We start from the raw sequence: 13,229 nt of genomic DNA, 5'->3' as shown, positions 1-13,229 counted from the left end.
GCAGTCCCTTTCTAGAAAGAACCTGGACTTCAGTGCATATCTCAAAGCAGCTGGATTAAAAGTAGATAATTCGTGACAAATGCTGTTGAAGTGAATATTCAACACTGAGGGATTTGACTTGTTTGTTGAGATTTATTTCATCCTCTTGCAAAGCCGTGACAACTCACAAAGTTGCTGATGTGCAAGACTTTCTTTAACGCTGACAAATGCTGCTAATTGGCATTCGTCCTAATAAGATCCACCTTTGTAGCAGCGTTGGTTATTGTTATTCAGATAGACACATTCTTACCCTAGTCTACTGTTGCGGTAAGTACACTTGACACTAGCATAATGGATCAAAGTCTAAAGCAGCTTCCCTGCTCAGTTACCAAAGCTTATTTTTGGCAGGGTAGAACATATGAGCATTTAAATGAATTCCTTTTGCATTTACATTATCTTATTTGCCCTCCAGGCTCCACAGCAAGGCAACAAATATAAAGAGTCTAAAGTCTGACAACAAACCCAACCCTGGCAGGGCCCCATGGGGCTCAGGGAAGTGTGTGAGTCTAATGGTTGTGTGTATCAGGGTCCTAGGGGACTGGTTGTATACAGGGAAGCATGCCTAGTTACACTCGTTTTGTTCTAATGGAGAGTTTCCAGGTGTTAATATGTACATAAAACATATAATACTATTAATAAAAAGTAATGGTCGTTTGGGCTGTTTTTCTCTTTTAGAATAATTGACAAAATAAAAAAACTGCAGCGCTCAGATTAGCAGAGATTAAAACTGTAAGCAGTGAGATCACAGGCTGCCAGTTTAAGCAGACTGGAAACAAACAGAGCACGGCGAGTGCATCATGTTGATTCAAATGAAACCTGACAGATAAATTGAACTCAGAGGTTATCTAACAGCCCCATCTTAAGTGGGCTTGTGAGCATCAGTGCATCATTGCCCTAAATTAAGTTGTGCTCCACCATCTCTCGTGCAAATCAGAGGTGGGGGCTGGTAGTAAGGGTGGGGGGTGGGGGGAGGGGGGGGTTGTAGGAGGGGGCAGTGGCAGCTGGGACTTACGTTTGATGCGTGCTGCAGTTGTAGAACTTCACCTCCGTGCTGGCGACCATTTGACCCGTCTCCTTTGAGTTGAGACGAAGTTCTACGCCAGCCCAGTCTGAAAGAGAGAGAGAGGGGCGGGGGGGGGGGGGGGGGGGGGGGGGAATGAGTGAACAGACAAAACGAGGGAATGAAAAAATATGCGAGGGGGATAACAGGATGAAAGAAAGAAAAAAAGGTGAGTGAGAGAGAGGCAAAAGAAAAAGAGTAGAAGCGGGTGAGCGAAAACAATGAGCGAAAAGAGGAGGTCAAAATGAGAAAAACGTTAATGCCTTTATCTCCCTCCTGTAAAGAGCCACCTGGTGTTTGCGTCGCTGCAAGGGCACATTGCTGTTGTCTTGAGAAAAACCTTCAGTCAGAAAACTTCAATTGAAGGATTACTGTATTTGCTCAGAGGGAAATTCTACAGCTCCGTTCTACTTATCAAACTCTCGGGATAAACTAAAAAAAAAAAAAAAAAACGCAGGGTGGTCACTGGGAAGAGGAAGCTAGTTTTTGTTTGTGTTTCTGGAGTGTTGACATTTTAAGCTCCTCAGCTGTCGTTGGTGACTTTTTTAAGTTTTTGTTTTGAAACCTGATGAAGTCTGAGCTCACCTTGTCCCTCTGGTATCTTTGGGACCTCCTTCCCAGCCGGGGACAGACACATGACCCTGTCCCCCTTGACGTGGCCCTCCACTTGGGCCTGCTGGCCAAAGGAGCAGGTGACTCCGGCGGAAAGGTCTGGAACGTTATTCACCTCCAGCAGAAGCTAAAAGTTAGAAGGAGAAGATTTCAGGGGTCAAATGTGAGACTGGTCTGGTGCATTGGTCCCATAGACGGTTAATAACGATGGACGACATGTTTCCAATTTGTCCCAATTGAGAATAATGAAGACATCCTGGCTAACCTATGGGTGATGCAATCTTGCACTTGGAGACAGTGAGATTGTGGTGTGGAGCCACTGTGTCTAGGTCCTGGAATAACCCCAATCAACCCCAACTGTATAGCATCAAATAACTAAGTAAAAGCAAACTTTGTAAAAAAAAGTAATGGGCACTTTATATTTAAATACTTTATATTTACATCGGGAGGGGCTCCTCTCTACGGAGGCCACCATGTTTTTAACAGTAGCCCCGACTTGATGAACTAAACCCCTTTTGAGTTTAATGACAACTGAAGGCTACCACAGGTTCCCCTCCACGTTTGGAAGAAGAGGATAAGGTGAAGGGTATTCAGCTGCAACATGCACCTTCACCACTAGATGTCACTAAATTCGATACACTGAACCTTTAATCCACCCAAAATCTGAAGTATAAAAACCACAAATAATCCAAGAAGGTAATCGCCTGTCCAAGAAAAGTAATTGTACATTTGAGCTCTCTGAAAACAAAGTGTGCTCCCGTGGTGTGGGTCATCAGGAGCTGCTGCGTTTGGACACAGTCATGCTAGCAAGCTGTTACCCCTCCACTTCCAGTCTTTCTGCTCAGATAATCATCTCCCGGCTCCAGCTTCGTATTTAGCATTTAAATCAAATTAAGTGTTCTTCTCAAAATGTCAAACTGTTCTCTGGTGATAATGTTCCTCATCTCCTACTGTACCTCACTCCTCTTTTCACGTGGCAACTGTAGAAAGACAGTTGAATTAAACCTTCAGGGAATTTAATCAACCTCTCAGTCAACAGATACGAGAAGAAGACAGAGTTGCTCATTGCTACAAAAACAACTCAAACATTGCCTCTCAATACACATGTTTACACCAAAATAAACCGATGCTGATGCCCTCTTCCCTTCAGCTCTCACTGCTTTCTCTCGCAGACTTACTGCTCATGTGGCCGTACAAGGCTACTCACAGGGATCCCTCATAAACAACGTGAGTGGACTGACAGCAGCTGTGACTGGTGAAATGATGCAGGGACTCACAGGGACACTATGTGCTGACACAGCAATGCTGTCCGGATGAGCGATAACTTTCACACAGCGGTCAATGTCAGTGGCGAAGCGGAAGGTCTCCTCTGCCCTCTGACACCGGTCCTTCCTCGAGCACCTGTGAGGCAACAAGACACAGAATCAGGATGTGAAAAGAAAGTGCATCAATCTTAGCTATGATGCATGGACAGATTTCTAGTCAGGATGGATGCATTGCTCTTCTTTTTGCACAGAAGTTCATGACCTCAACTTTAAAACTGACAGTGTCTTGATTCCTTCAGGACTAATTAGCCAATGGCATTACCAGTGCTTCTTCCAGACATGCACTGAAGTCCGCACATTTTCCAGAGCGCTTCTATCTGAGAACACAAAGGTCTGAGTAAGTTGCTCTGCGCATCTTCCAGAACTTTTCTTACCAGCCCCCAAGTAAAAGGTCAGAGTGAGCTCATGTGATCGAGTGGGCGTATTGATGATGTGAAATTAGGCTCCATACACGAAGAAGACGCACACAGTTTCTAGTGTTAAGGGCCAACCAGGGTATTGATTTTCTATAAAGAAAAACACTTGAATTCCAAAGCTAAATTTTATATGTCCTGCTTCTTGCATTCCCTCCTGTGGGCGCCAACCATCGCCTCAATGATTCGGACACTTTTCTGTTGTTATGAATGCGTCTGATCAGCACAACCTGAAAAATTTCCAAACCCAATTCTCTGGACATTTTCCACGGTTCATGTCTCAAAACAGCTCTTGAGTCCAAGCTGTCCTGATAAACCAGGATGTGAAGAATGCTTTCTATCTGCTGAACATAAGCATTACCATGCACTCTCATGTTTCCTTGCACATGTCTGTCAGCTTCTTGGTTCTTGGCTTTTTTGAATTTCTTTGCAGAATGTAGGAGTACAATAAGTTTCCACTCCCAGACCCCAACAGGCAATTAAAAGACAGAAGTGAACGGGTTGGCAGCAAAGTTTGACCTTTATGATCTTTGAAGAGGGAGAAGAGTGCAAAGTAAAAGTACATTTAAAGTTATAGAAAATTTGCAAGGATCAATTTGTCCAGTTTTAGAATTGACAGGCTGTTGTGGATGTTCTTTTTTAATGTAGTTCTATTGATACTGATTTCTTTGAAAGCGGCAGCGTTGGAGTTCTCAAGCAGGATACTAACTGTTCACTGTCATCTCGTTCTGTTAAATGTGTAATGCAGAGAGGAGAGGCTGCGCTTAATACACTCTCAGAGGCTGCTGAGGGGGTGGCACCTCCTGGGAGAGCTCAAAGAGCACCGAGGCCTCTGCTGTAATTACAATGCAATATAAAGGCGGAATGGAAACGCGGTGACAGCTGTTGCTGGCTCGGCTTCTTGAGGCGGACCGGAGCCCCGGGAGTACAGACAGTCACCTTCTGACCGCTCATCAGCTGAAGTGCCTCGAAAAAAAAAAACTTGTCTTTCATCCGCGGCTCTCTTTCATTGCCTTTTATTTGGCGTCTTTTATTCACCGTGTTTTGTCTGATGGAGCCATTTGTTCCCTTTTCCTTTCGGCTTTTTTTTACATGTTCAGCTACGCCCCCCCGACGCACACACACACTCTGTCAGATAGGTGGCTTGGTGCAGCGTGCAAGGGGGGGGGGGGGGGGGGAGTGAGGTACTCAAAGCGATGTCCCTGACACTCAGCGAGATTATTCAGAGGCGAGACAAAAACAGACTTCAATCTGGATTTAATAGACAGAGAAATAAAGTAGCCTCATTCCGCAGTGTGAGGGATCATGATTCACTTTGGGTAACTCGAGGGAACAACAGCCTATCTGCCCGCTGATAAGTGTAAGGCGGTAATTTAAATAAACAGCGTAATGGGACTTGCGGACAAAGTCAGCACTCAGGAAAAAAGGGAGGGTGAAACTTTTTAATGAGGTAATTTAGATTAAAACAAAACATTATATATTTTCTTCTTCTCACTACAATAGCAGTTTGATAACACACTGAGAGCCCCAATTTAAATAATGCTGATGGTCATCAAGATAGCGCCCCGCTCGCTGAAATGCAGACGTCATATGATGAAACGGGGGAAAATCCTCGGCTGAGGTCAGCTTCAAACACAGCGGCTGGTTCAGAAACACAGGGTTTTTAATCTCCCGAATTCCCTTTGGTCCATATCAAGGTATTACGCAAGCTAACCCTGGGGTCGGATAATTAAGATGGAGGAGATAAGCTCGCTCCATCAGGTCAAAAATGTTCCCTGGGTATGTGTAGGTCCAGTTTGGACACCTGCTGTGTCTGCCAGGCTAATCCCTCCCTCCTCCATCGTTCTCCCGCCTGACAGATGATCAAATATGGGGGGCCTGCAGTCTGTGCTGTCCTAAGTAGTGCTATTTAATAGGGATCACACTGTCCAACAACTACTTCCCTTTTTTTTTTTTTTACGTTTGTCCCACCAGCTGTACTGGGGGTGAACTCCAGGGAGTCTGCCGTACTTAACCACACAAATCATACGACCATGTGCTCAGCTCTATTTATGGCTTTACTTTATGAACTGTTGAGCAAACAGCGATGTTGTGGTTATAATCCCTCGGCGGTGACATGTGTATGTGGGGAGATAACGGGAGCGGACTCACATGTTGTACAGGACACACCAGCCACAGTGAGGATCTCCGGAGCTCAGGCACTCGGCGCATGTGCTGTACTGCTCACAGGCCTCCACTGGGACCTGAGCCACCTGAAGCAGAGGAGAGACAGGGAGGTTAAACAAAGACTTGAAGACATTAAGTGCAAAGTTGGCTGATGGACGTGATGGCTGGAGCTGTCTTTAGTTATTTGACAATCCCGCTGGGGAAATATTCAAGAAAGTGAAGCCAATTTTTGTCATTTTGATCCATATCGTAGATCTTTAATTTCAAAACATATTTTCGGATTTTCACTCCATCGTCGAATGTGGAGACCAGAAACACGGGGAAGGCAGAAATGCTCAGAGTTCAACCAGAGACAAACAGATGTATGACAAACCAGCAGCCCAACAAGATGATCAATACAGTTTTAAAGGAATATAATAACATTTGGCATTTCACTAATTTGCTGGCAAATAATGAGAAAACTAAATGAATGCTATAATCTAATTATCACAAGTTCCACTCACTCCGCCAAGGAGCTTATATCTCCCCTCAATGGTTTGTTGATTGGTTTGATTATCAGCTGGATTACTGAAAAAACTACTGAACACGTTTTCGTGAAACTTGGTGGAAAGATGGAACATGAGCCAAGACAGAATCCGTCAAATTTATTCTAAACTCAAAGTCGTTGAAGGCAAAGCTACCTTAGATATGATGGCGTCTGTAAAGTTCATCCAAAACAAACACCTACGATCCAAAGAGAACTGAATTTTCTCTTCCACGCCTCCTCACTAATTGTATGTAAAAGTCATTCGATTGATTAAAGTTTTTCCAAACTCTTTGTGTGACTTAAGTTAAAAATGACTGCCACGGAGTGGAATAAGGTCACCGGAGGCGTGCAAACCAAAACACTCTGATGAAATAATAAGCACTTCTGATGAGGAGAGACCAAAGCCAGTTTCATCATGTTGTCTATTTTGCAATATATGGAAGCCTCATCGCAGTGCACACTGTAAAATATCCCAGAGGAAAACAACCCCCATTTTCTTCTACTTCTCGCCGCTGACACAAATTTGCAACATGCAGTATTGTAGTTGTGCCCACATTAGGATTTATCAGATATTTTTCTCCCCGCAGATGGTAGAGAGCTCATGAAATGACACCACAGCTATTTGAAAAGCATTTTCGGCAGCAGCGTGTTTATTTAACTTTTCTTTCTAGCGTTTGATAAAGGACCTGGCAGCACTAACACATTTGTGGACTCGCGCAATGGTAATTACTCTGTGAGGACACAGTGTAGGGTTGTGTTGCTATTTTCCCCCACACACTGGAACTCATGCCAGCAGAGAGAGACACAGACAAACTGATAGACAACCACACACTCTACTACTGCTGCCACATCCGTGTGTGCACGTCTGGCAAAGCATAAGCTCTCCATTAGCTGTCGCACAGCCAGCACCACCCCTGCATACCAAACCAGGTTGCAGCCGCAGCCCGGCTATTTTATACTTTGTTATTATTCTGGGTTTGGACGTATGATGCAAGCAATTTCCTGATGTAAGCAATCACAAATGAAGAGTGGATTATGGATTAGAGTGTCTCCGGTGCTCTTGATAGCATAAGTGGGTGCTCTCTCAGGTCTGTGTTGGCAAAATGGATTATCTGCAGCTCCCCACAAAATAACTTTCTCTTTTTTTCTTTTCTTTCCCCCAGCAGTTCAGAACCCATTTGGTGCATTCCATTAGCAAAATGATTTTGAAGTGCGGGTGGGGCCGAGGGCTTAAAGTCCATATCTGACGCAGTAGGAATAATCCATGAATTGTTGTGGGCTGGAGCTCGTCTAAACTAACAAAGTTGGTCTGTGGCCGTTTGGCAGCGTGACCTTTACCAAGGGGAGAGCTATGGATCTTCTGCTTTCTGCTGCACGGCTGAAAATCAAATGTGAAGCTCTTGCTGCACATCAGAGTTGATTTGTTTAGCGGATCTGACCCGAGCAGGAGCGCCCCACGCTGAATTCAAATAAGATATCCTCAGGTTGTTATGTCCACAGGATGGTAATTACGATAGCAGCTCAGCATGTGGATTAGCTGATCACACTCCCTCTCCGTCGATTGGTGTTCTTTTTTTGTCCTGATCTTTTTTTTTGAATTTCCCCTGAGCTGCAAACCAACAGTTTAGATACAGACAGTACACACAGGCAGAGGGAGAGAGAGGCCGGCACGATGCTGCAACAAGGACCCATGACTGCAATCACACAATTACTATGATTATGGTTTGTGTCTAAATCACTAGCCACCAGGATTCTCTGGGTACTGTTATTGTTTGTACATATAACACAATAACAAATGGAAAGCTTCGGGGGGGCCGATGCATATTCTCTGCATTTGCTATAATCCACATCTAAATGCATCGACAAATACAAAACCAGCTTCCCTCTGTCTGGAGAAACATCTGCTCACTTCAACAACGTAGCTAAAGAATCTCCTCTTTCTGTTCAAAGCATCTTTGTTTTATCATTAATGACAAAAAAGAGACTTTTGCAAAATATATATTTTTTCCACAGTGGCTGCAAATGTCAATGCTAAATTCTACAATGTAATATTGTAATAATGGGATTTCATAATGTAAGACAAATATAATGGCATATGATGGGGAGTAATTTACTATTATTATTATTTTAACCCAAAATCAAATGGGTCCTTCATCCCCAAAATTCAATGGAAATCTGTGCAGTATTTTTTTTTTAGCAAGCCTTCAAATATCAAAGCAACAAACGGCAATGAAATCAACACAACCTTTTTGGCGAAGGTAGAAACACAACTCGGAGGTGATGCTGGGACTTCAGCTCCGTTCTGAATGGTACAATAGAGCAGGTGTTCCTGTAATTGTGTCCAGCCCAATGAAACGTCCCCATTATGTAAATGTAATTGGTCAAACCCAAATGGAAGGGCCGTGCAATCATCTACGTTTTGCAGCGATAATGGTTCATGTAAGTGTTAAAATAGTGAAAGTTTATATTCTGGTGATGACTGACCACACATCACAGAACAACCCTTCTGCCGTGGCTTCCTGTCGGACCGGCTGAATCCAGCCTCCGTCCTCAGTTTACGTTCAATGTGCTGTCGAGGCCTCATGAATCATTCATGACCAGATGCTGTACTTTTTCTCATCAGGCTTTTGTTTGCTTTGTCTTCTCTGGGATAATTCCCTTCAACAGAAACTGATCATTTAGAGCAAACAAAGAAAATTCTCCGTTTCCCTGGAGGCCACATCTCACTCTTCCTGGTTTTGATCAGTTTTCCACTGTCACAGGATCAGATGATGATCATCGTGTCCACTTCTCCAGCTTTGGGAATTACAAAATCTCTATGTTTTCACAACATCTGGAACGCCCCCCCCCCCCCCCCCCCCCCCCCGCTTTAATGCTCGATCCTGTCGTCTTACCAGTTCGCTCTATCACTTAAACACTCATCCGGATTTACTGTAACTTTACCAATGCTGTCAGATGAGCATGCAGGCTTTTAGATCGCTGCACTGCTGTCATCATGTATCCTCCGTCTGGCTCATGGAAAATCCAACCAACCAGTCACAGGACTGTTGGAGGGATGTATCAGGTCATGTCCAGGATTTAGTGATGAGGACATCAAGACATGTAATATTAGGATTTAATTGCAAACTGTTGTATTGCATGTTTGTTATTCGTATTTTGTTTTCAGACCTAATTTCATTGTGCAGGGTGTGGAAGTAGTGAAGTTTAAAAATAAAAAACTTTGAACAGATTGGTGTCTATTTTGAATTCCTTAAAAGACTTGAATTTCTACATGTGACATTTTATTCATGTTTTTAGCTTCTTGCAAATCTGAGATTAGTAAAAAACTAAATACACAAAATGACCAATAACAAATGATCTGGAGTAAACCTGATAAACCCTTTTGCTCGATTAGTAATCCAGCCTTGTCTGGAGAATGATGGGCGGTGTTTATCACGTGATGAATCTGCATTGTTACAAAGGAGGCAGGGCAACACTGCTGTGCAGCATAATCACATCCAGGTGAAGGAGGACAGACAGACAAAGAAGTGGATGGGTGGGATTTCAAGCAGTGATTCTAAATTTTTCAGAGTGGCACTTTGAGAGATTGCCCTGAAAAAACCCTGCAGCAGTTTCCCCCCCCTCCCACTCTAACGTTTAAAGCCTTAGCCGTCACTTCACAGACAGACGGGTGACATTCACTGAGGTTGTTGTGTGTTTGGATACTGAGCCTCTCCTATTCTTAGAAATGATCAAACTAAAGGCACATGGGGAGAAAACAGATTAAATGCTGTGAGGACTTTTTTCTTTCATATCAATAATGGTTCCAAAATAATGTTTTGTTGTGGACAGAGAGAGAGAGAGACACACAAAAAAAGCACGTCTTCCTGGATTCCCTCTTTCCTCTCCTCACTCTTCATCATCATGCTAACCCTGCGTGTTTCACTCGGCAGGAGACAGAGAGGCTCATTGTTATTCCACAAGGGTCGGCTGATCTCAGCCAAATCTGTCTGTGTCTCGCTCCTCATTCCACATCATTCCTGCATTGTTTGGCTCCCAGGAATCCCAAAAATCTCTCATCTCCGGGGATCCACTGGAAAGGTGTGAAATCTGCGAGTGAAGCCCGCTCCCCCGGGGGCTTCCTCACCCCCAAGTGCAGGGAGAGTCTGGAGGGAAAGCTCAGCAAAGATGAAGAGGGAGACGGAGAGAGGAAGGCTTTACTCCGCTCCGAGCTCTTGACGGCTACAAAGCCAGAGCTGTTCTAATATTGAGAGAGAGCGGCCCGGCCAAGCTGGGTTCGGGTTTGGCTCGGTTATTACAGAACGTGTCACCGGAGCTGGAGTGAAGAGAGTAGCCGGCTCTCCTCCTCTTGAAGGAAGCATGTGTCTTCTCCTTTAAACGACCAGAGCTCATCAATAAGTGATGCCCTGTCTCTTCCAGTCTATCACACAGAAGGAAGAGCGGCCTTGATTTGTTTTAGGAGACAGCAACCCCACACAATACCCTCTCTACCCCCCCCCCCCCCCCCCCCCCTCGCTTCCCTCAGATGACATCGCTTGTTCTCTTAAACTTTGTGTTTTTATGGATTTTCAGACACTTTTTTCAAGGCCCACAAAAAGAAAAGACATTGGAGTCTATCTGAAATAAATGACACCGCCGCGATCGTCACAGTGGCCTCTGCCTCGGCCCCGACTCCGGCTCGATACATTCCAGCAGTCAGGAGGAGACAACTGAGAGCAGTGATAGGTTTTCTCTTTTTCTTTTTCAGGGGGCCAAACTGAAACCTAATCCCATTTCACAGTGCCACGCTGCCACGCCAGAATAATCACTTGATGGGGAGTTGAAAGTGATTACCACTGTTTCGCTCTTATCTCCAATGAGTGCAGGAATATCGTCCAACAACAACAACAACTGCTCGCCGCTGTGATGCCGGGCCAAGTGAGGAGCAGATGAGTGGGGGATACAGCCACACAGAGAAAGAAGCTGCTAATGGTTTTCTATGGTGTGTGCGTGAGTGCGTGTGCGTGTGTGTGTGTGTGTGTGTACAAAAGATGCATGCACTGTAAGTCGATTCGCATGGATAAGTAATTAGAGCAGCGGTCCATCCCCTTACGCGCAGCCTGCATATTTAACAATCCCCACTGTGGACGCACTGTACGCTGTATGAATGTTAGAGATTTGCCACATCAGGGTTTCGGGGGATAAGTCATAATCATTTGGTCGGATTCCAAATGAAGGGAATTAATTTAGCATTTATCATAAATTAATGTTTTTTTGATTTAAAGCAGTTTGACTGCTAATTCCCAGCCTCTACACAATGAGGCTAATGCTAACAGTAATGCTGTTATCTGTGCGCACCAAAGCCAAACGTGACTTTTTTGCAGCATCCCCGATAAATTAGATTCAAATTAAAAACTTAAGAAGCCAGAAGGGACTCAGTAGAGCGCATACCTCCATCAATAAGGCCCAACGGCCACCTCAAAGCCAATCAGGCGGCACTAATCAGAGATTTATCCTAAATGTGCCTGATATTCTTCAGCAAAATCCATAAATTATTCCCTGGAAAATGGAGAAAATGTTGGGAGAAATAAATCCTGGATCTGTCCCTGATCTGGGTCCGCATCAAAATGGTACTGGTTCTTCCCCGACCCACATCCTCCCACCAACATATCAACCAACAATCAAACGGACATGGATGAAAACTATAAGACTATAAGACAGATACGTTTAAACAGTCCAATACCAAGAAGTATATCAGCGGCCGGCTGTTTGAATCCTCTACATGTCGAGGAAAGGAGCTGCGATGCCTCCTTTCTCATCACCTTCAGCATAAGAAACACCAAAACCATCCTTTATGAAAGAAAGGGAGAAAATTGCGTTCCCACAATTGCTTTACTTTTCCGCAGCAACATTTTCGTTGCACCCGGGGAGAGCCAAGTAAATATAAAAACAAAACCCAGAGCTTTTATGCTATTTTTATGCTATGATTGAAAACATCCTCACATGATTGTCTGAGCTCCTCATTTTTCTTTCTCAAGGAATAGCGGTTAGGCAAGGAGATTGTTTTGTTATCGTGTCGATGGTTATCTGTTGTTTCCACACTGAAAGTTAAACTTTGCCTCACGTACAGTGTCTCACTCAAGGACAGGTCTCTGGGGCTTGAACCCACGAGGTCCCCCCCCCCCCACACACCTGAAGGGCGGTCTCGCTACTCACTACATCTCACGCTCAGTGTTTCTCCTGACAGTGGCGGCGGAGCGAGGGCGTTTCCTCACCTGGTTGTCAGACATCACGTAGAGGTAGTTCCTGTCCAGGGAGAAGGCCATGTCCCGGAGGATGGCGCCGCTGTCCTTCATCACGCTCACTGTCTCGTACTGCACTCCTCCCTCCAGAGGACCGTCCACCCTGATCTTCAGAGACACACACAAAACACAGAGGCGGTGAGAGACGTGCTGCAGGACACAGGGAAGGAGCGGTAACTGTACATGTGTCAGGTGAAATCACTCTGTTTGCTTGTTTCATCTCTCTACTGAAGTATTTTCCCTCTTCAGATACAAATCTATATATTCTTCTGTGTGGTGCTGATTTCACCACTCTGTCGAAAAGCTTTTAGAAGTCTCTCTCCACATTAGTCAGACCGTTTCTCCAGATTTTACAACGCTGCATCATGTCCTCGGTTTTATTCTTTGCTGACAAAGAGACTTATCTGATAACGACTTATCAGCTGTAAACAAACTCTCTGCAGGACGGCAATCAATTAGAGCATTAGCTCATTAACAGAGAAGCGGCTTCCAGTAAATAAATAAACAGCCTGTTTGTTTGTATATGAAAGAGAAGGACATGGAAGTACATCACTGAAGCTGCTTCGCTCCCTACGACAAACACAACTGAATGGAGGTGTAAGACATATCTCATATAGAAATATCAGCCTATAAGTATTGAACAGATGTGGATTCCAAAAAGTTGTTGTTGTCAATTACTCATGACAAATGAATGTAACAAAGGTTTTACATGTTAAAGTACAGTAAACTTTACTTTAAATAACTATAAATATGAGTAAAACACAAATATAAAGAATTTTTGTGAATAAAATAAATGTTCTTATTTCA

The 13,229-nt window shown here is 44.2% G+C and overlaps 1 protein-coding gene across 1 annotated transcript in view; it reads right to left on the bottom strand.

The window, feature by feature from the left end:
• LOC128455444 (plexin-A2) overlaps positions 1 to 13,229 on the bottom strand; it is a 62,070-nt gene that overhangs the window by 33,902 nt on the left and 14,939 nt on the right. The window contains exons 3-7 of the mRNA XM_053439097.1: positions 12,396 to 12,530; positions 5,601 to 5,701; positions 2,989 to 3,112; positions 1,685 to 1,838; positions 1,052 to 1,148 (exon numbers count right to left, since the gene is read on the bottom strand). Coding sequence (XP_053295072.1) covers positions 1,052 to 1,148; positions 1,685 to 1,838; positions 2,989 to 3,112; positions 5,601 to 5,701; positions 12,396 to 12,530 — 611 coding nt within the window. The remainder of the gene's footprint in view (positions 1 to 1,051; positions 1,149 to 1,684; positions 1,839 to 2,988; positions 3,113 to 5,600; positions 5,702 to 12,395; positions 12,531 to 13,229) is intronic.

This window comes from Pleuronectes platessa, chromosome 2 (assembly GCF_947347685.1).
Source record: "Pleuronectes platessa chromosome 2, fPlePla1.1, whole genome shotgun sequence".
NCBI lineage: Eukaryota > Metazoa > Chordata > Actinopteri > Pleuronectiformes > Pleuronectidae > Pleuronectes > Pleuronectes platessa.
This window is presented reverse-complemented; position numbering and strand designations above follow the sequence as displayed.